The 15,201-nt window shown below is 50.8% G+C and overlaps 2 protein-coding genes across 2 annotated transcripts in view; one reads left to right on the top strand and one right to left on the bottom strand.

Annotated features, from left to right (window-relative positions):
* Positions 1-6,652, top strand: part of LOC140492435 (transferrin receptor protein 2-like) — a 65,657-nt gene extending 59,005 nt beyond the window's left edge. The window contains 1 exon segment of the mRNA XM_072591326.1: positions 4,997-6,652. Within this exon segment, the coding sequence (XP_072447427.1) occupies positions 4,997-5,242 (246 nt within the window). The 3' untranslated portion in view covers positions 5,243-6,652.
* Positions 6,653-8,274: 1,622 nt separating this feature from the next.
* The window catches only part of LOC140492434 (phosphatidylinositol 4,5-bisphosphate 3-kinase catalytic subunit alpha isoform), a 78,765-nt gene continuing 71,838 nt past the window's right edge, over positions 8,275-15,201 (bottom strand). Inside the window, exon 23 of the mRNA XM_072591325.1 lies at positions 8,275-8,374. Within this exon, the coding sequence (XP_072447426.1) occupies positions 8,275-8,374 (100 nt within the window). The remainder of the gene's footprint in view (positions 8,375-15,201) is intronic.

Genomic DNA, 15,201 nt, shown 5'->3' with positions numbered 1-15,201 from the left:
ACTGTGCTGGAGCGAGGGTGTGAGACAGGGGTATCTGTGTCGAACAGGGAAGGGGCAGGGCTATATGTGAGGGAGGGAGTGGGGTGAGGGGTATTTGTGAGGGAGGGCATAGGAAAGGGGTATTTGTGAGAGAGGGGTTAGGGAAAGAGGTATTTGTGAGGGACAGGGAAGTACGGGTATATGCAAGCAAGGGGCAGCAGATGGATATTTGAGGGACGGGGAAGGGACAAGGGTATATGTGAGTGATGAGGGTAACTGTGAGGGACAGGGGTATCTGTGTGGGACGGGGTAACTGTGTGGGACGGGGGTAACTGTGAGGGACGTGGGGTATCTGTGTGGGACAGGGGTAACTGTGTGGGATGGGGGTAACTGTGTGGGACTAGGGTATTTGTGAGGGATGGGGGTATTTGTGAGGGACGTGGGGTATCTGTGTGGGACTAGGGTATTTGTGAGGGATGGGGGTATTTGTGAGGGACGTGGGGTATCTGTGAGGGACGGGGGTAACTGTGTGGGACAGGGGTAACTGTGTGGGACGGGGTAACTGTGTGGGACGGGGGTAACTGTGTGGGACGTGGGGTATGTGTGAGGGACGTGGGGTATCTGTGAGGGACGTGGGGTATCTGTGAGGGACATGGGGTATCTGTGAGGGACGTGGGGTAACTGTGTGGGACGGGGGTAACTGTGTGGGACGGGGGTATCTGTGAGGGATGGGGGTAACTGTGAGAGACAGAGGGTATCTGTGAGAGACGGGAGTAACTGTGAGGGATGGGGGTAACTGTGAGAGACGGGGGTATCTGTGAGAGATGGGGTAACTGTGAGAGATGGGAGTAACTGTGAGAGATGGGGGTAACTGTGAGAGATGGGAGTAACTGTGAGAGATGGGGGTAACTGTGAGAGACGGGGGTATCTGTGAGGGACAGGGGGTATCTGTGAGGGACAAGGGGTATCTGTGAGGGACGGGGGGTATCTGTGAGGGACGGCGGGTATATAGGAGGGATGGGGGGTATCTGTGAGTGACAGGGATATCTGTGAGGGACAGGGGTATCTGTGAGGGACGGGGGTATATGTGAGTGATGGGGGGTATCTGTGAGGGACAGGGGTATCTGTGAGGGACGGGGGTATCTGTGAGGAACGGGAGGTATCTGTGAGGAACGGGAGGTATCTGTGAGAGACGGGGAGTATCTGTGAGTGACGGGGGGTATCTGTGAGTGACGGGGGTATCTGTGAGTGACGGGGGGTATCTGTGAGTGACGGGGGTATCTGTGAGTGACGGGGGTATCTGTGAGGGACAGGAGTATCTGTGAGTGATGGGGTATCTGTGAGTGATGGGGTATCTGTGAGGGGCGGGGGTATCTGTGAGGGACAGGAGTATGTGTGAATGATGGGGTATCTGTGAGGGACGGTGGGTATATAGGAGGGATGTGGGTATCTGTGAGTGAAAGGGGTATCTGTGAGGGACGGTGGGTATCTGTGAGTGACGGGGGTATCTGTGAGGGATGGGGGTAACTCTGAGAGACAGAGGGTATCTGTGAGAGATGGGAGTAACTGTGTGGGATGGGGGTATCTGTGAGGGACGGGGGTAACTGTGAGGTACGGGGGTATCTGTGAGAGACGAGGGGTATCTGTGAGTGACGGGGGTATCTGTGAGTTACAGGGTATCTGTGAGGGACAGGAGTATGTGTGAGTGACGGGGGTATCTGTGATGACGGCGGGTATATAGGAGGGATGGGGGGTATCTGTGAGTGACGGGTATCTGTGAGGGACGGGGGTATATGTGAGTGACGGGGGTTATCTGTGAGGGACGGGTAACTGTGAGTGACGGGGGTATCTGTGAGGGATGGGGGTATCTGTGAGAGACGGGGAGTATCTGTGAGTGACGGGGGGTATCTGTGAGTGACGGGGGTATCTGTGAGTGACGGGGGTATCCGTGAGGGACAGGAGTATGTGTGAGTGATGGGGTATCTGTGAGTGATGGGGTATCTGTGAGGGGCGGGGGTATCTGTGAGGGACAGGAGTATGTGTGAATGATGGGGTATCTGTGAGGGACGGTGGGTATATAGGAGGGATGTGGGTATCTGTGAGTGAAAGGGGTATCTGTGAGGGACGGTGGATATCTGTGAGTGACGGGGGTATCTGTGAGGGATGGGGGTAACTCTGAGAGACAGAGGGTATCTGTGAGAGATGGGAGTAACTGTGTGGGATGGGGGTATCTGTGAGGGACGGGGGTATCTGTGAGAGACGAGGGGTATCTGTGAGTGACGGGGGTATCTGTGATGACGGCGGGTATATAGGAGGGATGGGGGGTATCTGTGAGTGACGGGTATCTGTTAGGGACGGGGGTATATGTGAGTGACGGGGGTTATCTGTGAGGGACGGGTAACTGTGAGTGACGGGGGTATCTGTGAGGGATGGGGGTATCTGTGAGGGACAGGGGGTATCTGTGAGGGATGGGGTAACTGTGAGTGACGGGGGTATCTGTGAGGGATGGGGGTATCTGTGAGGGACGGGGTAACTGAGTGACGGGGATATCTGTGAGGGACGGGCGGTATATGTGAGGGATGGGGAGTGTCTATGAGTGATGGGGCTATATGTGAGGGATGGCAGGTATATGTGAGGGACGGGGGTATATGTGAGGGACGGGAGATATCTGTGAGGGACATGAGGTTATATGTGAGGGACAAGGGGTATCTGTGAGGGACAGGTGTATCTGTGAGGGACGGGGGGTATATGTGAGGGACGGGGGTATATGTGATGATGGGGGGTATCTGTGAGGGACGGGTGTATATGTGAGGGACGGGGGGTGTATGTGAGGGACGGGGGGTGTATGTGAGGGACGGGGGGTGTATGTGAGGGACGGGGGGTGTATGTGAGGGACGGGGGGTATATGTGAGGGACGGGGGGTGTATGTGAGGGACGGGGGGTGTATGTGAGGGATGGGGGTATATGTGAGGGACGGGGGTATATGTGATGACGGGGGGTATCTGTGAGGGATGGGGTAACTCTGAGAGACAGAGGGTATCTGTGAGAGATGGGGGTAACTGTGTGGGATGGGGGTATCTGTGAGGGACGGGGGTATATGTGATGACGGGGGGTATCTGTGAGGGATGGGGTAACTCTGAGAGACAGAGGGTATCTGTGAGAGATGGGGGTAACTGTGTGGGATGGGGGTATCTGTGAGGGACGGGGGTAACTGTGAGGTACGGGGGTATCTGTGAGAGACGAGGGGTATCTGTGAGTGACGGGGGTATCTGTGAGTTACAGGGTATCTGTGAGGGACAGGAGTATGTGTGAGTGACGGGGGTATCTGTGATGACGGCGGGTATATAGGAGGGATGGGGGGTATCTGTGAGTGACGGGTATCTGTGAGGGACGGGGTATATGTGAGTGACGGGGGTTATCTGTGAGGGACGGGTAACTGTGAGTGACGGGGGTATCTGTGAGGGATGGGGGTATCTGTGAGGGACAGGGGGTATCTGTGAGGGATGGGGTAACTGTGAGTGACGGGGGTATCTGTGAGGGATGGGGGTATCTGTGAGGGACGGGGTAACTGAGTGACGGGGGTATCTGTGAGGGACGGGGTAACTGAGTGACGGGGGTATCTGTGAGGGACGGGGGTATCTGTGAGGGACAGGCGGTTTATGTGAGGGATGGGGAGTGTCTATGAGTGATGGGGCTATATGTGAGGGATGGCAGGTATATGTGAGGGACGGGGGTATATGTGAGGGACGGGGGGTTTATGTGAGGGACGGGGGTATATGTGAGGGACGGGAGATATCTGTGAGGGACATGAGGTTATATGTGAGGGACAAGGGGTATCTGTGAGGGACAGGTGTATCTGTGAGGGACGGGGGGTATATGTGAGGGACGGGGGTATATGTGATGATGGGGGGTATCTGTGAGGGACGGGTGTATATGTGAGGGACGGGGGGTATATGTGAGGGACGGGGGGTATATGTGATGATGGGGGGTATCTGTGAGGGACGGGTGTATATGTGAGGGACGGGGGGTATATGTGATGACGGGGGGTATATGTGATGACGGGGGGTGTATGTGAGGGACGGGGGGTGTATGTGAGGGACGGGGGGTGTATGTGAGGGACGGGGGTATATGTGAGGGACGGGGGTATATGTGATGACGGGGGGTATCTGTGAGGGACGGGGGTATATGTGATGACGGGGGGTATCTGTGAGGGACGGGTGTATATGTGAGGGACGGGGGGTATATGTGATGACGGGGGGTATCTGTGAGGGATGGGGTGGTGTATGTGAGGGATGGGGGTATATGTGATGACGGGGGTATATGTGAGGGACGGGGGGTATCTGTGAGTGACGGGGATAGCTGTGAAGGACGGGGGGGTATATGTGAGGGACGGTGGGTATCTGTGAGTGACTGGGGGTATATGTGAGGGACGGGGGGTATCTGTGAGTGACGGGGATAGCTGTGAAGGACGGGGGGGTATATGAGGGACGGTGGGTATCTGTGAGGGACGGGGGGTATCTGTGAGGGACGGGGGGTATCTGTGAGTGACGGGGATAGCTGTGAAGGACGGGGGGTATCTGTGAGGGATGGGGTGTATATGTGAGGGACGGGGTATATGTGAGGGACGGGGGTATCTGTGAGGGACGGAAGGTTATATGTGAGGGACGGGGGTATCTGTGAGGGACGGGGGTATATGTGAGTGACGGGGGGGTGTATGTGAGGGACGGGGGTATCTGTGAGTGACGGGGGGTGTATGTGAGGGATGGGAGATATCTGTGAGGGACGGGAAGTTATATGTGAGGGACGGGGATATCTGTGAGGGACGGGGTGTATCTGTGAGGGACGGGGTATATGTGAGGGACGGGGGTATCTGTGAGGGACGGGGTATATGTGAGGGACGGGGTGTATCTGTGAGGGACGGGGTATATGTGAGGGACGGGGGTATCTGTGAGGGGGTGTCGGAGGAATATGCCTAGTATCTCCTGAAGCCCTCTGTGCGCTGGAACATTGCCAACAGGTGGAGTTCTACTTCCTGTCTCAGTACGTCTCTGCCACTGACGCACCTTTCCGGCACATTCTCCATGGACGGGGTGACCACACACTGGAAGCCCTTTACAAACATTTCCAGCTGCTTAAGGACCAGCCGAGCAAGTTTGACGAGAAGAAGTTCCGGAAGCAGTTGGCCCTGGTGACATGGACCCTGCAGGGAGCTGCCAACGCTCTGAGTGGAGACGTCTGGAACATTGGTAACAACAGCTTCTAGAACGTCCAGATCATCAACACCGTTGACTTATTCTTCACTGACCCTTCACTGAGAGAGGGAGCGTGCTGTGGGCCTCCTCAAACCCTGCCAGACTTGATTTGATCACCACTCGTTCGAGGCTTCCATGCAGCTCCCCTCCTTTCTGTCCTCTGCTCATCCTTCACTCCTCTCCCCTCCTTTCCCTGCCTTCTCATCTCTTCCTCTCCTCACCCTTCCCTCCTTCTCCCCTCTCCATCCTCACCTCTCCTCCACCAGTCTCCTCTTCTCCCACTCTTACTTCACACACTCGCTCCCTCCGAACCTCTCTCTTCCTCCTCCAACCCTTCCCAGGATAACCAGGGGTGGAGGGGGTGAGTAAAGAGGACTCCCCATTGCCATGTCTTTCTGATCAACACCAGATGGCATGTCAGTTCATGTCCCACGCATCTTTATCTCTGTTTCCGACTCCCCACCCCACATCACTTTCTCCCCATATTTCCCTCCTCTATCTTTCCATCTTACTCTTCTGTTTTTCCAATAATTTTCAGTTTAAATTTCAAATCTCTATTGCCTAAGGTTAGATTCTCCGACACAGATGGGGGTGTTGGAGGGAGGTTCATTCTTGACTCTGGTCCTGTGATAACTTTTATGCCCCCTTCACGATCTGGTGGTGAGTAATCTGAGGTCATCGTGACAAAGTTAAATATGAATGGTACCGAAACAGGCCATTTGGCCCACCTGCTCCATGCTGCTGTTTCTGTTCCATATGGACCTCCACTCCCATTCCTCCCTTTACGTGTTGTACAAGTATAGGAAATTAGGAGGAGCGGGCCTCAAGCCTGCTCCAATTTGAGAGAGCTTTGAAGATTCACAATCCTCAGAAGTGTCCCCTTGACCATCAGAGATAGGAGCAGATGGCCATTCAGCCCATCGGATGTGTGCTGCCATTCAGAGATCACTGCTGACCTGATAATCCTCAGGTTCTGAAACAAGGTCTTCTATGCCTCAGTCAAACTGCCCCTTAGCCTTCCAGCAGAGTTTCACCCCCTTCACCTTCTTATTCCTTTCTCCCTCCTGTTTATCCAGTTTTCTCTTGAATGCTTTGACACTATATTTGCCTCAACCACTTTGAGGTAGCAAGTTCCCCATTCTCACCGTTCATATACCACATAAGGAGATTTCTCTTCACGACCACAGTGACTTTTTGGTGTTGATGATCTCTATGTATCCGCAGTCTAATCTCTGCAAGAGTCTGTCTCATGAAATTTTCCAATATAGTTTTGAGGATATCTTATGATGGTCATGATTTGGAGACGCTGGTGTTGGACTGTGGTGTTGAAAATCCCACCAGGTTATAGTCCAATAGGTTTATTTGGAAACACTAGCTTTCAGAGCGCTGCCCCTTCATCAGGTGGTTGTGGAGAATAAGATTGTAAGACATGGAATTTATTGCAAATTTATTCTGTATCTTACGATCTTATACTCCACAACCACCTGATGAAGGAGCAGTGCTCCGAAAGCTAGTGCTTCCAAATATACCTGTTGGACTCTAACCTGGTGTTGGGTGATTTTTAATCTTATGATAGCTTCTCTTTTCTAGTGAAAATAATGTAGTTGTGTTCAGTCTTAAGTCAATGCCTCTGTCATGTTCTTTTCCAGAAAGTAACTTAAAGATAGGAATTTAAAGTGAATAGATGAATGGCTAAAAAATGTCACAGCAAATGAAATTAGATTGTGTGTTTGTGTCTAGACTCTGGTTGTCATCAATGATTGTTTAATTTATCAGGGACAGTGATCACTATAAATTATTTTTGTAATATATTGTTAATTATCGGAAGCAGTGCCTTCCATAATTCTAACAGTTATACTGGCTTTGAATGGAAAAGCATCTACTGTTTGCTAGAAGCCAGGTGGTAGAGGCAAGTTGTTGGCAATGCTCAGGTTAGTCAAGCTGCCATTTTGTAGTTTTCCCTGTCTTCAATGGCAGCCATTTTGTAGTGCTCCCTATCTTCAGTGGCAGCCATTTGCATTGGCCCCATGTTGGCTGGCCACTTGCAGCGTCCTGTGTCTTCATCAGCAATCTGCTATCTTCAATGGCAGCCATTTGCAGAGTCATCTGTCTTTGTGTGGACATCTGCCATACCTCTATCCCGCCATCATTATGATTCCTGTGTGGAATCTCCTTGGAGATTGGAGGCTGTCTGGTAGGATCTTTTTTAATGCTTTCCTGAAGTGTAGACTGATCCTTAATTTGTTTTGAAAGCAAAAACTCTAAGGAGTTATTGGTGCTAAGTCAAACATCCGAAATCCAATGCGGGAACACCATTGCCTGCAAGTTCCCCTCCATTGCCCATCCTGACTTGGAAATATCTCGCCATTCCTTCAGTGTCACTGGGTTAAAATCTTGGAATTCCTTCCTCAATGGAACTGCGCATGTTCCAACACTTAAGTGAAGTGCAGGGGTTCAAGAAAGCAGCTCACCTCCCACCTCCTGGACAGCTAAAGATCGACAATGGTGCTTATGATCCCTTTAGAAATGTATCCCTTGCAACGCCCAACTCCCCACCTACACCCTAAATCTGACTGCTCTTGAAATAGAGACAAAGAAATGGCAGCAGAGCATTGCCAATAGGAGAGACATCATTGTACGAGGGGCACATCAGTATTGGGACCCTCTAGTACGAATACTGCCATTAATCTATCAGCTATTGATAAAGAAAACGTGTTAATTATCGGGAACAGTGCTTCTCATAGTTCAGCACATTGCTTACTTGTTGACGCCGAGTTATTTACCCCCACTGACCTGAGTCTGTTGTGTACCTACTTGTTTATGCTTTGGTTGGTTTGATGTGCCAGTCTAATGAGGGGGTCAACCTGTAACCACATTGGCCATACCCACTGCTCTGCCCACTCTCTTCCTCCCAAGCGTAATGTGCTCTGGATCGAGGGGTGCAGAGTTGAGGGAAGATGGCAGTAACTGAGGATGGGGGGGAGAAAGAGGGTGTGGTGTTCAAATCCCACCACAGCAGCTGGGTAAAACTTGAATTCAGTTACTAAAATCTGGTCTCGGTGACGGTGATTGTGAAAATATCACTGATGCGCTTTCGGGAAGGAATGATGCCCTCCTCCTGCCTGGTGCCAACATGCTGGTGCCTAGGCATAATGAACTTGTTCAAGAGGCATCAGATTTCAGGGCCCATCAGTTCTCTCTCCACCCACCCCCACCCCCGTCCAAGACTCCAGAACCCTCAAGTGGAGCTTGTGGAGAAGGGCAACGTGGGCAGCTTCCTGACCAGAATTTGCCATGTGCACAGCAGCTTCTGGGATCTTGCCGTGCAAGATTCACATGCAAAATCTGTGCAAGACTATTTTTCAATAGTTCTCTTCCCCTTCCGCCCCACAACTTCCAAAGAGCAAACCGTGCTTCCTGGGACATCCTGAAGCAGTCTAAATTAAACTCGTGCCCGTTAAACTCATAGAGACGTACAGCATGGAAACAAACCATTCGTTCCAACCCGTCTATGCCGACCAGATATCCCAACCCAATCTGGTCCCATTTGCCAACATTTGGTCCATATCCCTCTAAACCTTTCCTACATGTAGCCATCCCCATCAGAGCGTTCTATAATCACGGAGTAGTACTGGTGACAGAGGTGACCTCACTGCAGACTGAGAGCGGGTGTGTGTTTTCTTTTTAAAACCATCTGTCAGAGCTTTGTGCTGTGCTGCTCAGACTGGCCCAGAGCCACCATAAAATGCTTCAATGTATCACGACTGGAGAATTAAAAATATAGCCAAACTACAAAGCTGGTTTTGTTCCTACGTAACTCTGCTGATGTCTCTGATTGGAGCAACAAAGTTGATACAGGTCGTTCTGCTAGAACGTGTGTTTCGTTAACGTGAATTCCCGATTGATGAATTATAGAGTTATAGAGATGCACAACACTGAAACGGACCCTTCGGTCCAACCCGTCCATTCCAACCCCAATCTAGACCCACCTGCCAGCACCCGGCCCATATCCCTCCAAACCCTTCCTATTCATATACCCATCCAGCTGCCTGTTAAATGTTGCAATTGTACCAGCCTCCACCACTTCCTCTGGCAGCTCATTCCATTGTTTCTAAAGTGCAAACTTTTAAAACAGGTGTTGGCTGTGACAGGCTGTGACAAGTGCTGTTTCTAAAGCACAATATTTTTTAATAAGGGGGGGGGTCACACAAGAATGTAACTATGTCATTACAGAAAAACTACCTGTCGGTGTGAGCCAAAAACACTGAATGGTTCTCAGCCAGTGGGTGTGTAGGGGAAAGAGGTGATTTAGAATGCTTATAGGAGAGAGAGTTTTAAATTGACTCATCTGGTCTCTTACATTGCACGGTCAGTTAATCACTATATTTCTGCTGACAGGTGTTGGTCCACTCTCTCCACCACCCATCTCAGTAGCAGCAGCAACATGTACCATCTACAAGATTCACTGCAACACCTTTCGAACTTCTAATCTCATTACAGAGAGACTAGGGCAGCAGATACATGGGAACACCATTTGCGAGTTCCCCTCCCACCATCCTGACTTGGAAATTTATTAGCCGTTCCTTCAGTGTTGCTGGGTCAGAATCCTGGAGTTCCTTCCCTAACGACACTGTCTGTCCCCACACAGACTGCAGCGATTTAATGCAGCAGTTCACCGCCACCTTCTCCATTACCAATAGGCAACAGTTGCTGGCCTCGACCTTAATGCCCATATGCTGTGAACAAAACTAAAAGTGGGCACGGTGGCCAATGCCAAATCTGGCAAGGCTTTGGTGCTCTGAGCTAGGCCCAGCTTTCATTCTGCAAGTCAGCCTGACCTGCAGAACAAGGGAAGGGGGGGGAGCGGGGGAAATAAAGAGGTGTAGGTTAAGCAAATGTGATCAGGGAGGAGAGGTCTCTAGCTATAGGGAGATATCAGTGTAATGGGAATGACTTTGGACCAGTTATTATCAGGTCTAGAAGTATTATCACAGAGGCCCAGCTAATATTCTGGGGACATGTGTTTGAATCCCGGTTAGAGTGGTGCTGGAAAAGCACAGCAGGTCAGGCAGCAGGAAAAAAAAAAAAAAAAAATCGACATTTCGGCCAAAAGCCCTTCATCAGGAATGAGACAGGGAGCCTGCTGGGCGGAGAGATAAATGGGACGTCGATTCTCCTGCTCGTCAGATGCTGCCTGACCTGCTGTGCTTTTTCAGCACCACTCTCATCTAGACTCTGATCTCTGCCATCTGCAGCACCCACTTCCACCTGGTGGGTTTGAATCCTGTCAAATGGCAGATGGTGGAATCTGAAATCAAGGGTATAATGATGACCGTGAATCCACTACCAAGTGTCGGATAAACCCACCTGGTCCACTAATGTCCTTTGGGGAAGGAAACTGCCATCATTACCCGCTCCTACCTACAGGCGACTCTCAATGTGGTTGGCTCTTAAACTGCTCTCTGGGCATTTAATGCGGTCCTCAGCCCTGTTACCCTCATGGCATGAAGGAATTGAATTTTAAAGGGTATTGCAGAGGCCCATACTCATGCCTTGGGGACACAGGTTAAAATACCACCATGACAACTGGTGAAATTTAAATTAACAAATCAATCTAGCCAGCGAGTTACAGAAACACAAGGCTGAGACATGGAAACTTGGAACACAACAAAGAGAAAAATCAAACAGGATTTAAAACAATAGCTGACGCCTTTATTAAAACACCACGTGGGGCCCAAAGGGGCATAAGTACATTTGGTCGGACTTTACATTTGTACAAGTTCTATTTTTTTTTGCAAAGTGCAAATACAATTCTTTTTTTTAAAATTAAAAAAAAATCTGTTGTGAGTTTACACAGGACTTTCATTCATTCTGACATCCAAATCCCGATTAATGTGCACAGATCTTCAAAAAAAAATGAAAACACACACACACGCGCGCACACACACACACACACACACACACACACGCAGAAAACCCAGAATATATATTAAAAAGTTACAGCGCCCCAGTCGGTGACAACCCCTATCATTATTTCGAGCACATGCACACATGCAGCAGCAATCTGGGAATTTCAGGCTGGAGAGTGGCAACCAGAGGTCAACTCTGCAAACCGTTGTTGGAGGAGATTATGTCAGCTTCTTGCTGCACTGAGGTGGTGGACAAGGCCTAGAGCACAACCTCCCAGTGAGACCCTGACGACAGCACATAGCCATGGTCTCCTCCCATGGGGAGCCGGTTCCTCCCCTTTCCCCAAACATCCCGACCCAGCCCACAACACAACTCCGCTCCCAGACCTGCTAACCCGCTACCCGATTGAAACGGACAAAGTCCGTAGCCGGATGGGGCAAAGATGATTAGCTGATTCAAGACCCACCCTAGCAACCCATGCTACTTTCCCTCATCCTAACCAGTCCTAGAGAGTTGGTTGCTGCAGTAGCTTCTCCCTCAGACTCTGTGGTACTGAGAGAACACGGATGGGTCAGGATTAACCGTCGCTTAGTTGGAGAAATTCCTTCAATTTGAGGGAGGATTAGTCAGGCAAAACATTCCACACCAAGGCTCCCAGAACAGGGACAGCACAGGGTAAAGCTTCCTCTCTCTCTGTTTCAGCACAGGATTGGTGTTCAGCTGCAGTACACACCACAGGCGAATATCCTACACTGGGCCCACAGGGTGACCAGTTGCCTAAAACATCAGCGAAGGACAATTGAGGCTGGAAATGTGCCACATCAAGACAGTCTTGGTCAACTCCGAGCTGCCCCCCCACTCCACTCTCACTATCTCTGAACTTACCCAAACAAAATCAAGAACAGCTCCTTTTCTCATGTTCAACATTCCCAAAGCCCCCTCCCTCCTCCACCCCCAACCCAAAGGCATCTCCTACTACACATTTTAATCCTTCCCACTTTCCCCAGTCGAAGGTCACCTATTCACTTCAGTTACTCCCACCTTAGGCCAGTCAAGTGCCCCCACCTATAGGGGCCAGTCTCCGAAAGAGATAAAGTGCTCAAGTACCGACCAATTGCCGGACCACTCGCATGAGGAACCTTCCCTTATTGCAATGCATGCTTTTCCAAAAGTAGGGAACTACGGAAATCGCAGACTCTCTCCAGTTGGGGTAGTGTCTAGACTTTATAAACCTTATTGGTCACAGTCTCTATTACAAGTCGTCTAGAGGCAGTATTCTGAATCAGTGGCAATGTTAGTGTCAACAGAGACCTGGAGTTATAGGAAATAACGGAGTGCATTTCAACCCAGGGATCACTGGTTTAAAGATGTGCAGCACAGTCCCAGGCAACAGAGGGACATATTTATCTGGGGCACTGGGGAGTGCGTCCCTTGTCCTGGATAAAATTCAACTGATGGAAGAGCAAACCTCTTCCTTTGTAGAAATACTCAAGCATCGGTCAGCAGGAACTAAGCGTTACAGACTCGCAGTGCAAAGGGGGGAGTTCACAGATTCACAAGAAAACCGAGAAAACAAACCCAACAGAGGACAACCCATAGGCGAGCCCATCTGAACATTACTGGCGAACGAGATCTCCAAAGATTGTGGGTTGGCCCACCGTCCCCTTGTCAGAAAAACCAACCAGCCCGTTTAGAAGGGTAGTACAGCACTTCATTTCTTGGTTCCAGGAAACTGGAACAGGTTAGCTCTTCGGACAAGAGGTGGCCATTCAGCCCTTCCAGTCTGGCCCAACATTCAATAAGAGCACAGGCACCACACCCTCTGGTTACAAACCATTGCTCCATATTCATCCAGCAAAGACCTCAGTACAATGGTTTGAACCCAGGCAATCCGGCCCCCTTTTTTGGGGTGGGAGGGGGTTAGGAGGTGGTCTTTACCAGCAGCATCTGAAATAATGTAACTTCATCTCAATAATTCCATGTTAAATTTACACCAGCTTATACAACTGTAAGACCAGGCTCCTATGAGCCTGCTCCATAGTGCGCACACTGTGAGAGAAAGGTTTCACTTTCGCATCGTTCTGAAGGGACGGGAAGATAAAATTTCCTTCATTGTAAATGCAATCTCTGTAACATGGGAAATATGGGTTCTCTCCAGTCAGAGCCCAAATCCACCCCCAGTTCGAAAGCCTGATCGAGAGCTGGCCCCACAGGAGAAGGGATTCAAGGGTTAAACTGGAAAAAGATGGTGAAGTGGGAATGAGAATCATTCGGATTGAACTGAATGACAAAGCAGACCCTTCTGTTTGCACATTCCGCAGTCAGAAAGCTGTGAGCTCACTCAACTCCTGCACCTCTACACGGTTTAACAGCAACTTGGAAAACAGGAGCCTACTCTGGCATTCATTATCACAGCTGATCATCAACTCAGTCCCTCATCCCTGCTTTTGCCCAGTACCCTTTCATCCCTCACTGGGTGAAGTGATTTCCCATCTCAGTCCTGAATGGCCTACTCTGTATCCTGGCTCTGGACTCTCCGGTTCATCGGGAACATCCTTCCTGTGCGATCTAATCCTGCTGGGATTTTATAGGTTTCTGACATTTCCACCCCTCGTTCCTCAGAATTCCAGCGAACACATTCCTCGATTCACACACCAACATTAGCCTCCAAGTCGCTGCAATGCAACTCCACAAATACATACTCCCAACATAACTGCCCACCCTCCAAATAAACCCCAGTTCAAACACTTCTTGGTACAGTACTTACTGGTTCCAAATAATGGGGATCAAGAGCAAAAGCAGTCGGTTATTTTTTTCTCATTTACAGGGGGAGCAAAAATAAGCTTCTTCATTGAACCCTCCCAGCCACACAGGGGCTGGAGGGAGACAGAGCCCTAGAGGCGAGCATTGGAAAGTGACAAAGATATACATTTTCCTTCATGTGCGGTCTGGACAGAGTGGATGGGGAGAATTGATTGCCAAGGATGAGGGGGAACGTGTAAAAGGAGCAAGGGGGAGACGGGGTGAAGGAAAATCTTCTTCACCCAGCGAGCAGTACTAGTCTGGAACACACCGCCTTGAAATCGGGTGGAGGCAGGTTAGACTGAGGCATTCAAGGGGGCACTGGATGGGTGTTGGGATTGAAGCAAGGGTACGGTGAAAAGGCAGGAGAGTGGCACTTGGAGGATGGGGGGTGGGGGGGCGAGAATTTACAAAGTGCAGATGTTCCTTCATGCTTTTCAAAGATCACGAGTGGGAGAGGAGTAGATCTGTTTCAGACGAGTAAGAGTAGTGGGTCTCTGTGCGTCCCTCTCTGTGCCCCTCTGTGTCTCTCTCACAGAAACGTGTAAAATCCTGATGGAACTGGACAGGCTACATGCAGGAAGAACGTTCCCGATGTTGGGGAAGTCCAGAACTAGGGGTCACAGTCTAAGAATAAGGGGCAAGGCCATTCAGGACTGGGAAGAGGGAGAATTTCTTCAACTCAAGGAGAGTTGCAAACCTGTGGAATTCCCTCCCACAGGAAGCTGTCTGGGCCAGTTCACTAGATAAGAGTGAGAAAGGAAGAGAGGTTGGGGTTAGGAGAGAGAGGGAACGTGCAAGGTGGGAGGGAGGGAGAGAGAGAGAGAGAGAGAGAGAGAGAGAGAGAGAGAGACGCAGGTTTTCCTTCGCGCCTGGGCTAGCCAGGGCAGAGAGATTCCACCCTGCGAAAGGAACGAGGAGGCAAGGACCGTGGATTTAAAAAAAAGATGGGTTGAGAAAAAACAAGAAAGGAGCGAGGGGAGGGGGGGGAGGGGGGGGAGGGGGACGGGCGTCTCCGAGGCGTGCCTCGACACCCAGGAACGTCACCTCGCGGTTCCTCTCCGCGGACAACCTTTCCAGCGATTTCGAGGTCCCCGTTGGCACGAGGTGGTGAGGGGGACATGTTGGGGCAGTCTGGGTCTGCCCCCACCCCCGGGGTGGGGGGGGTGGAGAGGCAGGTTCGATGGGGGTCAGAGACGGCACGGAAGGGAGGGCGGATCGGTGGGGGAAGGGGGGGGAAAATCGGTAGAAGGGGCGG

Source organism: Chiloscyllium punctatum, chromosome 21 (genome assembly GCF_047496795.1).
Source record: "Chiloscyllium punctatum isolate Juve2018m chromosome 21, sChiPun1.3, whole genome shotgun sequence".
Taxonomy (NCBI): Eukaryota; Metazoa; Chordata; class Chondrichthyes; order Orectolobiformes; family Hemiscylliidae; genus Chiloscyllium; species Chiloscyllium punctatum.
This window is presented reverse-complemented; position numbering and strand designations above follow the sequence as displayed.